This window comes from Dioscorea cayenensis, chromosome 10, assembly GCF_009730915.1.
Source record: "Dioscorea cayenensis subsp. rotundata cultivar TDr96_F1 chromosome 10, TDr96_F1_v2_PseudoChromosome.rev07_lg8_w22 25.fasta, whole genome shotgun sequence".
NCBI lineage: Eukaryota > Viridiplantae > Streptophyta > Magnoliopsida > Dioscoreales > Dioscoreaceae > Dioscorea > Dioscorea cayenensis.
The window spans coordinates 5,016,616-5,034,220 of record NC_052480.1 but is presented as its reverse complement, the minus strand read 5'-3'; the positions used below and the strand labels follow the sequence as shown (position 1 = coordinate 5,034,220).

Sequence of the window (17,605 nt, the reverse complement as noted above, 5' to 3'; positions counted from 1 at the left end):
CTGTGTTTCAGTGTCCATTTCTTGTTTGGTCTTGGGTTTCACCTTTGGTGATCTGACGGTTTTTATTTGCCTTTTCTGTACTCTTATTGTGTTTGGGGTTTGGGATTCCCCTTCTCTTGTACACGTTGCTTATGTCACTTTTATAATGAATTTGAGATTTATCCATTTAAAAAAAAAAAATCTCACCAAGAAATGCTTTGAACAGACATCACAACGAAATATCAATTATTTATTAAAATTTATCATTATTTAATTTTTAACTTTAAATGTGAATGATTGATTGAGTTGTGTTTTGTTTCAGAAAAAAAGATAGACAAGAGCTTCAACAAAACATGCTTGTGCTTCTTTTGAACTCCTGCTTTATGTCTTTCTTGTCTTCAGTTAAGGGACCCTTTTGCTTTTCAGAATGAAATTGGCCAAATTCATTCATTCCTTTTCAAAAATTTTAAAAAAATTACAATAATAAATCATACCGATTTAATCATAAAAATAGAGCAAATTCTTAATTTCTTTTTAAGGTTCAAGACAAACAGTCCATGCAATTGATAAGGAAAAAACATTGAACATAAATAACGACAGCATTGTATGTTTAATAACAATTATAATTTTTTGGTAACGAAAAGTCCCAATCATTTTGTCGCGAAACAATTCATCGTTTACATAACAAAAAATGATTCTTGGTAGGTCTTGGTAGGCTCTCATTTCATTCACAAAACTTGGTTATTATCATCTTCATCATGGACCCTTAATGCATTACATCCTCTCATTTATTTATATATAATTTTTTTCATTAGTTACTGAATATTTCCTAATTTCTCTGATTAAAAATTCAAGATTAATCACAATAATCAATTTAGGAATTTGAGGAATTTATGTTAAGGTTCTCATGTCTTCAATCTTATCTTCGTATTCTTGATCTCATTGGTTGAATTAGAATCATTTTTGGACCATGCAGTTTTGCAGCCTTAACTCTGAATTTTTATAAATAAAAACTTGTATGGCAGCTTTGTTCATGCTTGAATGATTTTACAATAACCAACATGTCTCATTTATCTACTTTGGATTAAACTTAAAGTGCATATAAGATTCCAATTGCTTGCTTTTTCTAAAGCTTTCAAATGACTTATCTTTCTTGGTTGTTAACTATAATTTGATTGATTAGAGTTGTGATCAGCAGCTATTCTTGATGTTTAAGTCATATGTTCTTATCACAAGTTCTTCGAATTGTGAATACGAAGATCATTTGTTAAAGTTTCGGTCTCCGATCATTGTCTAAAGATAACAGGTTAGTAATTCTTTCACTTCATTAAACTTATGAACAAGGAAAGAATTGAACATGAATTGAATTCATTCCCTTTTCCTTTCTTTCATTGTAAGCATCCTCATCTTTATTCCTTGTTCCAATATCTTTTGTCTTTCGGCTTTCTTTTTTTTACTACTTTACTGAAAAAAGCCGATATATTTACCGATCAGCATTTGGAATTGATCAGTGAAATTCTCAGTTAAACCGACATGAATGGCTTCGACGACAGACCGAAGAGTTGGAATGCAGACCTTAGTCCATCAAAAACAAGTAATCAAGGAGATTTAGGTACTACCATGAATGCAATATCGTTTGGTTTCGTGGCGACGGCAATCTTGATATCGATGTTCCTCATTATGGCAATTTTCGAGTATCTACTTCGACCGAAACCATCAAACACTGATCAAGAAATGCAGCAGCAAACAACAGCTCAGCTTCGCTCGCCCGGGAAACTCAGTAACTTGAAAGATGTAAGTAATAGTTCCATATCTGTTAATTTAGTAAATTTGGATTTGAATCGAGCTCAAATAATATATGTTTGGTTTGAATCTAACAGATAATATATCGGGATTTTTCGGTTCTGATGCCGGGACAAAATTATCCAACATATTTAGCTCAACCTGCACCTCTTCCTTGTCAGAGAGAAGGAATACATTGGCCTTATAATTCTTAAGAGAGATGATTGGAGAATTGTTAGGAAAGAGTGCAATGTTTTTATTTTCTTGTTTTATAGTTATTTAATTTTACTTCTTTTGAGAGTCTGTGCAAAGAACTAATCAAGATTTCCGATGATGAATAAAAAGTTTTTGGGGTTTTTGATGGGAACATTTTGTAGTGTTTCTGAAGAATTTCTTGGAAGATGTTAATAGAAGCAGTTGCTTTAGGTGATATATATCTTTATATATATATATATATATATATGATGAAACACATGGATCTTCACCTTGCCATTTGTTCTATGTGATTAATATCATTAATTAGACATGATATTGTTATATATATATATATATATGTATAGATATATAAATATATAAATGCTTGTGTGAAGCTAGGGGTGGCAAAAATTCGGGTCCGGACAACTACTAATATAAATAGAAAAACTTCATGGTCCGGGACGTACGTCAAATCCGGACAAACTTGGCGTCCAAGCCAGTTTATTTTAAAAGCCGGGTTGTCCGGATGTCCAATTTGTTTCGAATTCTATAAAATTTATTTTTTTAAGTTCACTCGAAAATATTAAATTATACTGAAAAATAATTTAATTACATTAAATGCTATCAATGATCCAAAAATCAACTCGAAATTATAGAAAAATCTAGTTTTAATAGAGCAATATATGTTTTAAAGTTTTTTAAGAATGATAGAACACAAAGCAATGAGGGTAAAGTTGTGGAACTTTGTAAAGTTTTTAGGGGTTAAAGGAGGCGTCGAGGCGGACTACATTGATTTTTGTGGTGTCAAATGACCCCACAAAAATTTTGAAATATTTAAAAATATTATATATGTATTAATTATTTTTGTGAAAAATTTGTAAATTGACCAATAAGATTAGAAATTTAGGGGTTAATGTGCAAAAAAATTATGAAAAACTTATGGGTTATTATCTAAAAATTAAAATTAAAAAGACCCATATTTTTAACAACTTTTAAAAATATAAAAGCTCAGAAATCGTTTTTGTCTTCATTATTATCAATATTTTTCAATCTGCTCTCATATCATATTGTAATTTTTAATTCAAAAATTAAACTCTTGATCTTGATATGGTTTTTTTAACCATCCAAACTACATCAAATAGTTTGATTAAGTTCTGATATGAGTTTAAATTTTTAGACTTTTGAATTAATTTTTTAATATAAGTTTTTAAACAAAATTTTTTGTTTTTATTATTTAAAAATTTATATTGTTTTAACATAATAATTTTATATATGCTTGTGCATTTACATATTTCTTTTATATCATACGTAGTGATATTATACTTATAAATTGACACCATTTAATAAATTGTTTGGCTCATACTTTGGGCGATTGTCCGAATTTTATGTCCGGGACCCTGCGGATTTCATCGGACAACCGTAGTATCGGACCCGACGCAGTTCTGAGCTACCCTAGTCAGACCTTTTTATTCCAGGGTCGGACGAAAAGCGGACGTGAGTCCGATGATTATTGCCACCCCTATGTGAAGCTTCCAAGTAGAACATTTTGTACTTACTCTAAAACATAAATGCTGTTTATTGGAAATTTTAGTCAGATAATATCCCAATATACGAATTATTATATTAAGTATGAGTGATTTCTCTACCGAGATTTTAAATTCACAGTAAAATGTTATTCAGAAAAAAGAAGAAAAAACATTGACTATTTGCAGCCTTTTTTTAGAGCACCAAAGAAGAAAAGATTAATATTTTACAACCCAAATCATAAAACAGGTATTAGAAGTTGGGTTGTTTTATCATTTTATCCCTCTAGAATCCTTTAAAAACACATATTCCTAAATAAAATTTTATAAAAAAATTTGAAAGTTAATTTTAATTACTATTTATAAAAAACAACAACCACATATGAGAAGTGAAGAGTTTGAGCTTCTTCATGGTTGAAATTTAATAATTGAAAAGAATATATACATGGGTGGTTTATTTATATTGTCAAATATATATATATTAATATAAAATTTATATGATAAATTTATATTTTAAAAATATATTTATTTATAGAATTGTTTACATATAAAAAAATAATTATTCTCTGAAAAATACCTAATTTTTTTTATGAGGCTTTTCTGTCAGTACCTCACTTTTTAAAATAATTTTAAATTGTTCTTTGAAAAATGCCTATTTCTTTATAGGACCTCCCCATATTTCAAAAAGTGAGAGAGAGAATAAGGTAGAGAGAGACGTTCATAAAAACATCTCCAGATTTCAAAAAGTGGGAGAAAGAATGAGATAAAGAGAGACGTTCATAAGAACATCCCCAAATATAAAAAATGTGAGAGAAAAAATGAGGTAGAAAGAGACATTCATAGGAACATCCCCATATTTTAAAAAATGGAAAAGAGAATGAGGTAGAGAGAGAAACCAACAATAGCCCAACAGTAACCCCAACCCTTGTATCCCGTTAAGAATAGGTTGATAAATTGCCGTCTGCACTATTAAATTCCAATCCAATTAGATTACAATCCAACGGCCATAAATTTTAATGTCTACTAATTTAATAGATACAGTCTACGCATGAGTCCATGTTAAATGAAAAAGTCAAAAAAAAAAATTATATAACTCAATGATTAAAATAAATATTAAAAAAATATATAATAATATACTAAATTTTAGAATTTAATTTTTCTATAAATTAATTAAACAATTTAGGACAATAACTCAGGTAAATAAAAAATATAAATTTTCAACCCTAAAAATGAAATGGTAAATTTTGCAAAAAAAATATAAAAGTATATAAATTCATCATCTACGGACATCTATAAAAAAATATTAAGTAAAAAATAAATATAAGAATATAGAGGCAAAGTGGATGGGCGGTGGCCGCATCCAACAACCTTATGAGATGGGAGTAGATCCAAAATCCAGTGTTTTCAGACCCGGACCGGACCGGGCGGTTGGACCGGGTTGACCCGGACCCGGCCTTAAAACCGGTCCGGTTCAATATATAAAACCGGATTTTGATAAAACCGGGGTTGAACCGGCAACCCGGGCGATCGAACCGGTGATCCGGCCGGGTCATCAACCCGGGTTTGCACCAATTTTTTTTTAATTCTTATTTTATTTTTATAATATATTAATGTTTGGGGGTTATAATGTAAAATTATAAAACTAAGAAAGGGAGAGACCAAGGGAATATTTTTATTTTAATTTTTTAATGAATTTTTTAGTTGTGTATTTCTTTGTGAATATTTTTATGCTTCTCAATTAATTTTATATTATTTTATTATTATGTTATTGGGTGTATTTTACATTTTTAATGTGGTGTACTTCAATATTTATTTATATAAAATACTCACTTAAATTTTTAAAAATCATGTTTTTTATTTTTTTATTTTTTATTCTTCAATATTTAATTTTTTTAATTATATATAACTAAAAATTATATTATTTTTAATAAAAATTATTGACCCCTGTTCAACCCCGGTTCAACCCGGTTGAACCCCTCGACCCCTGACCCCTACCCTTCTCCGGGTCGATGGCCGGTCCGGGTCTGAAAACCTTGCCAAAATCTACACAAGTTATAAACGCGGCACCACAGTATATATAATTAATATATATAGTCCAAAGAGGCAGGCAAGTAAAAAAAATTATAATGCTTTATAAGGGTCTAGATGAAAATAACCTAATTTTAGGTGTAAACCGAATGATTTGACCATTACATCGGTCAACGCGGATTTAAGCTTTCGATTGCATTTCCGGAACATCCGAATTCGAGAATTCTGGCTAACAATCCGAGATCGACGCCGATGGCGAGACCCACGACGTCGCCGGCCGGCACTGCCACCGGAACCCTAACCCTAACCATTACCGACCCCTCGTCCTCTTCCTCTTCTTCCTCGCAGCAGCCTCCGGCGCAGCGAGAGGAAACCCTAGTTCTTCGTTTGAGGCGGCCGAAGAAGAAGGTCTCGTGGAAGGAGGGCACTGTGGATAATGAGTTTCTACAGAAGAAAAGCTCGAAGAAGTGCTGTATTTTTCACAAGCAGAAGTCATTTGATGAGGATGATAGTGATGAGGAGGACAATGGGGGTCATGGATCGAATGGCGGCGGGGATAAGGGGTCGGTGGATGGGGCTGGACCGAGTTCGTGCTGTTCTCATGGGGCGAGGGATCATTAGCGATGAGGACACCTTGGTTTCGGTATGAAATCTACGGATTATTTATAGAAATTAGGTTAATTTTTTGTTTATTTGTGATGATTGATATGATGCTTGAGTGTTGTTAGATTGTTTGATGTTTTTGTGATTTTGATATCGGTGTTGCTATTAACTCGTTCCTGTCACAAATTTGAGAAGTTTGTTGAAGAATAACTTTTTTATGTTTCTTCTTTAAAACCTAAAGTCTGTGGTTTGGAGAGGAAAAAAAAATGATTTTTTTTAGGCATGGATATGGATACAAACGCTTAAATATTCATAGGTCTCAAGCAGGCAGGTGTCCTCTGCACCAGGATGAAAGTTTTTATTATTTAGTATCCTCGAGAGTATAAGAATGTAATTCTTCAGTGGGTGTCCAATTTTGAATTCTTTGTGTTTTTTTATAAGGTTGTTATAGCTCAGGGTTTTTTGTTATTAGATGCTTTTTTGTCTGATAGCTATACAGCCTTTTGGTTTTATTTAGATGTTGCCATTTGCTTGGAATGTTGGTGTTAGTCATTCTATCATCATATTGCTTGGTTTTTGGAGGCAACTAGTTGCAGAATAATACTGGTATTAGACTAGTATGGTTTTTTGTTTAAACTAAATTTCTAAGTTTTTGAGAGAAAACAGCTTTTCTGCATGTAAGGAAGTATTAGGCTGCTCGTACTTCATCTTGACTAGATCTCATACTGGCAGGTGTCTTGTTCACCGACCTATGAGTTTGTACTTTGTTGTGTCTGAGAGGATATAAGAATGCAGATGTGGTTTATATCATCTAGATGGGATGATAGATAATCCATAGGAAAGATAATAAATATGTTTATGCCTGTAAACTTGTTAAATGACCTGAAGGATAAATATGCTTTTTGTGTGAGGAGATGGTCTCTTATCTCAATAAGCTTATAAAATTAGCATATTGATAAAATGTTTTCATAGAAGGAATGAAGGAAAGTTAATCGGCATTTTTCATCATTATTAAACTGTGAAGGTTAAGAGGGCATATGTGTAGATGTTTTGTTCCTTTTTAGAAGTTTAATCTTTTTAGTTTGCAAAGGTGTGAAGAAATTAGAGAGGTTAAATCCTGCTTTCCTTGAATTCCATCTATTTTCTGTCGGTCAGTATTTGTAAATATTAAGCCAGGGTATTTTTTAATCCATCAACAACTTAGATTTATCAATTTCAAGTAGGCATCTTTCCAACAACAATTTTTGGTTTGTGATAAGAGAGAGGCCTGGTGGTGTGTAGATTTGACTAATTGAGGGATCTTCTTGGGGAAAGTAGTTAGGCTAGATTCATATGTAATAATGATCAAATTTAAATCGTACTATTTTTCTACCAAATCTTTGTGATTTATAGGAAGGCATGTTAACTTGTAAATTAGTTTAGTGTTTAATTCAGTATACCTTGGTAAACAAAAAGCAAAATGCATGTCTGAGTTGGATCATTTGTAAAACTCCTTTTCTTACTTTATTTTTCTTGGGAGAGCTTCTGTATGTCAAGAATGGATATGGGAGGTAATCACTTTACAATTATTTAGCAGAATTAATTCCGTTGAAGTTCCAGCTTCCAATAGGTGGTTCTATTTTCCTGAACACATCTAGATGTAGTTAGCTTTGGAAGCCTAATTTGTCACACATGCATGTTTAAAAATGACTTTTAAGTTCATTACCTACATGCTTAACAAGTTTCTCATTGCACAAAGTGGTTGTTGGTTTTTGTTGGAGATCTGAAGGTTCAGCATTTCTAGAATTGGAAGATCTGTTGGAAAGAGTACCAACCTGTGGGCACCAAATTATATAGACAACCACTGAATCTTCACTTATAAAATGTTTTTGTGGTTTGCTTGTCTGGCTCATCCTAGATCAGTTCAAATGAAATTAACAGGATATGGATATGATCTTGACCTGTTTAGAGGCAGGTGGTTTTTCTTTGTCTTTATCTGAACAATGTTCTTTTTACTTATAAATTTGGGTTTAGCAGAAAACTTTTTTATGCTTGCGTTTAGCATTATTATTATATCTTGAGTAGTCCTTTTTTTCTAAATCTTTGTTATTGCTATGGAATAAGCAATTAAATTTTAGGCATTTTCTTTCTAATGATCCTTATATTACTGTCAGTGATGTTTACCATTGGATCTGGTGCTGCAAGAATCAGACTAGAATTAATTAAAAAAGGATCCAGTATGCTGACATTAATAGCATGAGATAACTAAGTAGCTGTTCCTTCATGAATCATGCCTTTGCATATATTGATTGGTAATCCACTGATATTGCAAGTCTTGTCTATTTTGATTGTTCAGTCAATATTTTATTATGTATCATGATGTAATTTATTGCCAAATGCACATTTTGTTTTGTCACAATGATGTCACTGTTCTCCTAGGCACAGAGAGCTCTATTTCTCACTTGAACAAACAACCCAAATGTGATCCATGCTTTCGCAGCTTTCCCTAATTCTGCTTGAGTTAACTGTATTCTCTAATTTACTGTGAATGAGCAACTAACTTACCGTGGACTTTTACTGTAAATGAATTTACCTAATGTTTCCATGTTACTGCTGACCCATATTTGCTTGTAATAAAATTTATTTAATATATATAGTTATCTGAAATTCTTTGATTTCAATTATATTGAATGACATTAATCACCTTTTCTGGAAACTTGCAGATTCTTGCAGAGAATTGTTGACATTGTTGTTACAGAATTTAAAATGGAACTCTACCGACAGAAGTATTCTCCAGTTGTCATGTCAATGCATTGTCTCTTTTAAATGACAATACTTATTTGTGTGTTTTCTTTTCTTCCAAAGTTTGAAATGTATTTGTCTGCATGTGGTCTCAATCTACCTTATCTGGCTTGATTACTGAGCTTTAAATTCTTTTTTACTTTTCTAGATGTTAAATGCTGTCCGGTCATGAGGAATGTAAGAAGATTCACATGTTAGCTTGAAATCTGTATGTTATCAACTCTTGTACAATTTTTATACCCTGTGTGATGATATCTCTATTAAGACTTCCTTTCTTTAGATTTTAGTTACTGTCAATGATTTGCATAAAGTTTATTTAAATTATTTGTCGCTATGTATTAAATAATTAATATTGAATATCTCAATTCATTAGGTTCTTAATTGCAATAAACATGTGGGAGAAAAGATTGTTTTATTTAAATTTTTGTGTGTCACTACTTAAAATTTATTTATTTATTTCTTATTAAAACCTTGACTAAACCAGAAGGTGATTTGATGGTTGATTTTTGTTTCAGCCACTCAATGGAAATAGGTTCATTCAATGCCAGACTCGTGGCACATGTTTTGTGGATCAATGTTGCCGAGAGTGACCTAGGGATCCCTTGGTCAATTGATTAGGTATTATTATTATTATTATTAATAAAATTGCTTATCTTATCAAGAAAGCACATGATAGTTTGAAAGTACTTTTTGAGAAAAAAACAGAAGCATGAAAAAGAAATAGTTTTGACTCTTCTTTAGGAAGCAGAGGGCATTACTATCATTATTTTTTTTTTCAAAAAACACTTCTACATTAACTTTTATAATTTTTATATTATAATGATGGTAATTTTACCTTATTAAGTAAAAGGTTGAAGGATTAATTTCCTCTCACAAATAAAAATTAATAACAATTTAAAAAAAAAAAAAGGAAGAACAAAGCACACCTTACAAGGGCCCATGCATGCATGCATACCTTAAAATGGGCATGACTGTATACATTCATCACAGAAAAAGACATAAATTAACCATTTATTTTACAAGTCTAAAAGACAAAACTCTATTAATAATTATAAACCTCTAATCTTTATACCCATTCCAAATATTTCTTCTTCTTCTTTTTTTTGTACCATAATGTAAAGTCCTATATTCACCTTTAACAATTAGAAAAAAATAATAATAATAATAATAAAACAAAAACAAATGAGAAAAAGAAAAACACATGTACCAGCCGACCAACTCCACAAATTCTTCTCTTGAGTCAATCATCAAACACTGTAGAGACAAGAAGCATCTGATGCTGATCACAAGAAGCAAAACCAAATGGCCATTTACCCACCCTTTAGCTTCTTCAACCAACTCATCTCTTCCCATCCTTCTTTTGTTCTTTCATTTTCAAGCTCCACAAAAAACAAACAATTCCCTCTTCTCATTTCACTCCCCCCAAACCAGATCTATTATATATCTTCACCACTTCATTAATGGAAAACAACAACAACAACAACAACAACAACAACAACATGAGCAACTACTCAAAGATGACAATGAAACCCAACAACACCACCAACTTCACATCTCCCAAACCAAAGTCTATGGACTTGTCAGAACTCATCCATGAGAACAACTTCAACCAACATGGCCAATTAAAGATCATGGAAGAGGAAGAAGATGAAGACAGTACTGTTAATGGTGAGCAATTTGGAGATATACTTAGAAGAAACAGATCATCAGTTTCACAAAGGTTCAGGTCTTCAGAAAAAGGTACTTCATTGCAAGATGTTGTTAAGAGAGCTTTCTCCATGAGAAGACCATCTTCAGTTGCAGAGTGTTACTGGAGATTTCATGACATTGGTGATGGACTCATGGTTCATGAAGATGATGAAGAACAACAACAACAACAACAACAACAAGAGACAAAGAGTTGTTCAAAGAGAAAGGGTGGTAGGAGGTTTTTCAAGGCTTGTAAGAGTTTTCTTAAGTTTTAAAAATTTTTCTTAATTGTTGTTATCTGTGTATGAACTTTGCTGAACTTTGCTGAACTTTGGAGTTCTTTTTTTTTTTTAATGGTTTTTGCATCAAATAAAGTGTATGTTTTTTTTACTGAAATGATGTAGATCTGTGTGATATTGGTGTCATTTTCACATCAAAGTTTTGTGTGGAAAAACAATGGTCCACAGGCATAGGAGGACAGGTGAATGAATCAAAAGGTCACAGAGGGTTCTTTGACTTCTAGCAAGGAATGCAGACATGGGATGTATCATTGATCAAGTGTCAACATGTTTATTATTGTTCAACACATGTCTTATAACCTTTTTTTTAATATATATAATACAGGTTATAAAAATTGTATAGAGATAAATTTAAAGAAAATATTTATAGTAATTTACTCTACAATAACTGAGTGAGTACTTATTTTAATCACCACTGCAATAGAAGATTAGTAGTTGATTTTTGGATAGTGAAGGGTTAAATTTTCTTCTCCCGGATAATTGAGGTTCCGTGATTTGTTCTTATCTATTAAAAAAAATTTATTTATTTATCTCCAAGTGAAAAATTGAGGATTCAACTCTCTCACCATAAATATTTATAAAAAAAAATAATTTTAATTTAAATTAAAACATCCAAATATATTCATGACAAGAAAAAAATTTTCAAAAATAGATTGCAAAATATTTATGAAAAATAATTAAAGGTGATAAATAATATCCTATTTTTAAGAGTTTAGCTTGTAAAGAACTGAGAAAATAACAATATATTTTTTGTAAAATCTATATTTGTTTGTATTATATATCTTTTTCAAAAATTTTATTTATTTATTTATTTAGTTTATATATGTGCAGTGTGCTGACAAAAAATTAATTAAAAATTTGTATAGAAAACAAAAAAAAATTCTATTTTTTTATTAAGTTTATGAGTTAATCTTATATATATATATATATACACACAAATATGTCTCTTGGGAGGGCATATTAGCAATGCAAGCAATTTTCTTTCTTTGTTATGTACCTAAAAAAATTTCCCCATATCATTACTTGTTATACCTCAAATGAAAGTTTTGCTTGTCCTCTATCATAACATGTTTTGATACAAGTATCTTTGAGTAAAAGAATTAATCCAAATGATGGAAACTTAAATCATTTAAACAAATTATTTTGAGTGCACAACATTATAAAACTTTTAGTACCTCATCTGTGTTAATTTAGAGCTCTTATCTCCTAAGAAACCGGTGTATAAAAATAAAAAATAAAAATAAAAAATAAAAAAAAAAACCTTTAGAATTCACCAAGAATTGTACTATTTATCACATTGATAAACATCAACCCTGTTTATCACTTGTAAAACAAAAACTTAAGATGCAATTGATGAAGCTTGTAAGGCTATTTGGATTGCAAACACTAAGGTAGTCAATTACTCTTTGACTTATTTGCAACTCCAACTCAATGCCATCAAACTCAGCAATGTGTGCATTTTGTGTAACCTGTTGCACCTTATCATCTTTTATTTTTGAAGCAAAAAAACTTTTATCGCCGACCTCTCCATTAGGCGATATAATTTCCACATAAACTTTCCGATATTTAGTAAGCCCCATGGTTGCTTACCTCGAGGATTGTCGCTCAGGAAGCGCTCTCCAACCGATATCTTGCCGGAAGAACCCTTCAGGCCAGCTGATTGCTCCAACAGCATCATAGGCTTTACTTCTTGCTTCTGCTAAATCCTTTCCCTTCGCTGTAACCCCGAGGACCCGACCCCCGGTTGCAATGAAGTTACTATCGGAGTCCAGTGCTGTTCCGGCATGGAAAATCTTGACCATTGGAGCAACAAAGTTCAGCCTCTTCGAGGTTTTTTATCACAGTTCCCTTCTTATAAGACCCGGGGTAGCCCTTACTCGCCATCACAACAACCATGGCTGATCCGGGTGACCAGTTAAGCGAGACGTTGTCTAGTTCACCTCTACAAGCAGCAAGAAGAACTTGTGCCAAATCAGACTCCAACCGCATCATCAGCACCTGCATTTTAAATTCAACATTGAGATGCTAATCTCCAAATACTGCCAGGAATTCTTTTAGAACACATCAGAGTGCTAAATTAATTCACAAGCTTGCAAATTGCAATAAGTAATCCATGGACAAGAATGTGACCAAGTTATTAAATTTGATGGAAAAATTTCTGTCCCATGGACCCCATGAAAGGTTTGCGGTATTATGATAAGTAATGTCTTTGAGTATGGTTCAATCTGTTAAATATATAGAGCTGTTTCCTATATTAAGATTAATGGATATCATACAAAGGATGGCTTGCCTTTGACAAGTAAAAAAACAAAAGAAAATTATATTTAAAGTTGTAAAATGCATGCATGCAAGGAATTATCGGTAGCTAACCTGGCATTCAGGATCTCCAAACCGCACATTGTACTCAATGAGCTTAGGCAACCCAGTTTTCTTCTCAATCATAAGCCCAGCATATAATACACCAACAAATTTACAACCCTCGGCAGCCATCCCTTTCACTGTTGGGTAGATAATTGATTCCATGACCACAGATTGGAGCTCTTTAGTTAACACTGGTGCTGGGGAATATGCCCCCATTCCACCAGTGTTTGGACCGGTATCTCCATCACCAACTCTTTTATGGTCCTGTGCTGATTCAAGAGGTAGGGCTGTTTCACCATCGACTATGGCAAAGAAAGAAGCTTCTTCTCCTTCAAGGAATTCTTCAATGATGACGCGGGAACCTGCCGAACCAAAAGCACCACTCACAAGCATAGAATCTATGGCTTCAAATGCCTCTTCTACAGTCATAGCAACAATGACTCCTTTTCCAGCAGCCAAACCATCAGCCTTGACAACAATCGGTGCTCCTTGCTGCCTCACGTATTCTTTTGCATTGGATGGGTCTGTGAAAGTTTGGTACTGCCAAAATAATACCAATGAATAATAAAAAATTATGGATGCAAAGCAGTAGACACATCAATTGAGTTACCATGGTGGTGAAGAATTTACCTTTCTTGCCCTTTTTTTTTAATTTAAATATGCAGGGGAAAAAAGCATGAACCATGATAAAATTATGATAAGGCATATAATTCAAGAAAATTATCAATTATCAAAATATAGAGTAAGCGCATAATTAAAGCCTAAATTCATAAGGAAGCCCAGATTTCATTAACATCATAAGAACAATTATAAGCATGCTCTTCTAGGGCTAAAAACCATGATGCTTCATTCTCAAATCAGAAAACTAGCAGCAATCAAACCAAATCACTCATAGTTGGACCAGAATAGTGATAGTCATGTTTAAAATCTTTTCAAAGTTTCTTTCACTTCTCAACTATTCACAGCTTATATATTAGGATATTAAGTAGTGAAAATAAACTAGATCATAAGAGATGCACTTGCTCGCAATAGTGACAACTCAAATTTGTCCATAATTTCTTTTGACTTGCATATTCCAATGACCACCAATGGTTAAAGCAAATCACATCACAAGCAAACTTCCAAGCCCTCACTTTGAAAGTAATTAGTCTCAACACTCAGCTATTCAAATGTTACTTCATGTATGAATGACCATAACTGGTGAAGGAGTAAGCAAACCTTTGCAGTAGGAATGTCATATTTGTCACACAACTTCTTCATAAAATCCTTTGATCCCTCTAACACTGCAGCCTCTGACGAAGGGCCAAATGTTGGGATTCCAGCCTTAAAAAGGTCATTTGCAAGACCAGCAACCAGGGGAGCTTCTGGGCCAATAACCACTAGTCCAACTCCCCACTTATGACAAAAGGAGATCACAGCTTGGCTGTCAGAAATGTCTAGGTCTGATATGCAAGTTGCATTACCAGACTGAGCAATCCCAGCATTACCAGGGGCGCAAAAGACTGCATCACAGGATGGAGATCGCTGCAGGGCATAGCAAAGTGCATGCTCCCTTCCACCACCACCAATGACAAGCACCACCACTCTATCTTCTGCATAATAAAACATGTCAAATGGTTTCTGGTCTCTAAATTTCACAAACAAAAGTGAAAATTTTGTGATTTTCACCGCCACCACCTCCACAAAAACCATACAACTAGAAATGCATAAGCTAAATCGCCTATGAATTATTAATAGTAATTTGTTGAGTAAAATTAATAAGACTAGAATACATAACCAATAAAACATTTCAATGAAGTATACAATTTCTCACCAGAAACCTTCAAGCTGCCATTTGCGTTGCTCAAGTAGCTGAATTTATCCGAATTTGCACCAGATCTCTTAGAAGCACTGACAATGAATTCTGATCGAGTACATATAAAAGGCTTCACAACACAAACCGATGCAAAACTCTTCCATGACGAGTGACCCACAAAAGAAACCAAAGAATTTGAACCACCACAACAGAAAGGATTCCCAGCCAATTTTCTACCAGCTCGGCTTCCCAAGAAGCTCAATGAACCCCCAACATGACAACCAACACAAGCCATCTATCACTCCCTAAAATCACAAAAGTATATATATATATATATATATATAATCAAAAGATCACAACTTGTCATCAATCATCAATTATACTCATAGAAAAAAAAAAACCAAAAGCAGGAACACTTTTTTTACTGCATAATATCCAGGAAAGTAGAAAACAAGATATCCATTCTACTCTACGCTTCAATTTTCAATGAACCAATAAAACAACCAACAGAAGCCATGGATCACTCCATAAAACACAGCACATCAACAAACACACAAAAGTATTTATATATATATAATCAAAAGATAGCAACTTTTCATCAATCATCAATCAAACTCATAGAAGAAGGGAGCATTTCTTTAACAGCCTAATGCCCAGGAAAGTAGAAAACAAGATAACCATTCTACTCTACGCTTCGATCTCCAATAAACCAACAAAAATAACCAACATAAGCCATAGATCACTCCCTAAAAACACAACACATCAACAAACGCACAAGAGTATATATATACATATATATATATATATATATATATAGAAAAATCAAAAGATCACAACTTGTTATCAATCAACACTAAAGCTCAAAACGAAACCAAAATTACTCCTTTCCCCACCTCAAATCCACCAAAAAATGTCTCAAATTCAGAAAACCAGAAACCATAACAATCATTCCACTCACCCCTTCAATCACCACACAAAGAAGTCCCCAAAGAAAACCAACCAAACCTATACCACAGTTAACAAAGAGAGAAACAAAACAAAAATCTCACATTAGAGTATCCAAAAAAACTCTCATTTTCAAAATATAATTTTCTTTTTCAGAAGAACAAAGAGAATGATAGAATACCAGGAGAAGAAAGCAGTAAAACATGGAAGAAACCAATAGAAAAAGAACAGCATATATACCGGGAAGCGCGTGGCACAGAGGCGGAGGCAACGAAGGCGATCGGAGGATCGCCGGCGGCCGAGGGATCGAGAGAAAGAGAGATTTTGAAAGGGCTTATGAAGAGAAGCAGAGAAAGAGACAGGGATGAGCTTATCCTCGGTGGAGTGCATATCCCGAGATTTAAATGCTGCTATCGATGTCATTTGGGGGTCTTAATCGGACGGTCAATATTAGATTAGATCGAAATGGTATTGATTCGATGGGCGTGAGCCCCGCGTTTTTTTGTTTATCAGCGGGCGTCGCTTGCTTTCAAGTCTAAATCAGAGAATTTTTTTTTTTAAAACCGGTCGGTCCGGTTGAACCGATTGACCGGTTTCGGTTCAAAACAGGTTCATGACTGGTTCAATTAGGACCTAATTTAATTTATATAAATGAATCCGATTGGCGGGCGGTTTGTGATTGAACCTGTTGAACTGGCGGTTTGTGATTAAACTGGTTGAACTTTCTGATTCGGTCTGATTTTTAAATTCTTGCTTTTAACTTACACCAATATCGGCAGTTATGCATATAGTGTGTGTATACCTTTTTTTTTATATATATACAAATAGGGCGACAAGTGTTTCTCATTTAAGTGAAGTTAGCGATGTGAACAGGTGTGGAACAAATTCAACAAGCACCTATGTTTTCACCTTGTGTGTGTTTTAGGATTCAATTTCAGATCTTCTCTAAAACAAACATCCTACTCAAAGGACCTAATACTAATAGACCGAAATACGTTGCTATACTATTTGTTTTTATATGTTTATATTATTTTACTTAAAAAAATTAGTGTTTAATTTTAACCTAACTTTTAATTTTATACAATAAAAAATAATTTTAGAAATACAATTCATATATATTATAATACAACATCTATGGTCATTTGTAGAATATCCACATAGATGAAAAAAATAAGAAAAAAAATGACATGTGGAGTTAGTGTTTAGAGAGAGACAAAGAAGGGGGCAAATCATAGAGGGGCTAATCATACAGACGTTTTTAAAAGACATAAATTCTTTAGGGGAATAAACTGTCATGCGCATATATTAAATTATCAACCATATTACGGAAGAGAGTTAGAACTCTTAATCTTTTTCATGTGGGACAATGACACCACCATTTAGTACTGTACCAATGATTTGATTTTTTTTAAATTAATTCTAATTTTTAATATATTTTTAATATTTTTTTGCTCTATTTATTCTTTAAAAAAAATTGTCCATTATATGAGGCACCGAAAGAAAAATAGAAACAATAAAAAAAAAAGTAATAGAAAAAAAAGTACATTAAAAATTAAAAAAAAAAATGGGTTCATCATATGGGGTTTGGAAGTTGGTGCTCGAGTTGCTATACCGATGGATAATGA

At 32.8% G+C, this 17,605-nt stretch overlaps 3 protein-coding genes across 3 annotated transcripts; 2 read left to right on the top strand and 1 right to left on the bottom strand.

Moving 5' to 3' along the window:
* The first annotated feature begins 1,115 nt into the window (after positions 1–1,115).
* Positions 1,116–2,130, top strand: LOC120270860. Its single transcript, XM_039277927.1, has 2 exons — positions 1,116–1,773; positions 1,860–2,130. Exons 1-2 carry the CDS (start codon positions 1,513–1,515, stop codon positions 1,974–1,976), a joined length of 378 nt encoding a protein of 125 aa, XP_039133861.1. The 5' UTR covers positions 1,116–1,512; the 3' UTR covers positions 1,977–2,130.
* A 3,542-nt stretch (positions 2,131–5,672) lies between these two features.
* On the top strand, positions 5,673–9,161 carry LOC120270131 (protein phosphatase 1 regulatory subunit INH3). The gene is made up of 2 exons (XM_039277150.1): positions 5,673–6,150; positions 8,813–9,161. The coding sequence occupies exon 1, from the start codon at positions 5,760–5,762 to the stop codon at positions 6,126–6,128; it is 369 nt and encodes a 122-aa protein (XP_039133084.1). The 5' UTR covers positions 5,673–5,759; the 3' UTR covers positions 6,129–6,150; positions 8,813–9,161.
* A 2,968-nt stretch (positions 9,162–12,129) lies between these two features.
* LOC120270130 (phosphoribosylamine--glycine ligase) lies at positions 12,130–16,347 on the bottom strand. Its single transcript, XM_039277149.1, is given in 6 exon segments — positions 12,130–12,690; positions 12,692–12,877; positions 13,250–13,780; positions 14,459–14,832; positions 15,054–15,330; positions 16,221–16,347. Coding segments are annotated over 5 exon segments (1,593 nt in total). The 5' UTR covers positions 16,221–16,347; the 3' UTR covers positions 12,130–12,465.
* Positions 16,348–17,605: the final 1,258 nt, after the last annotated feature.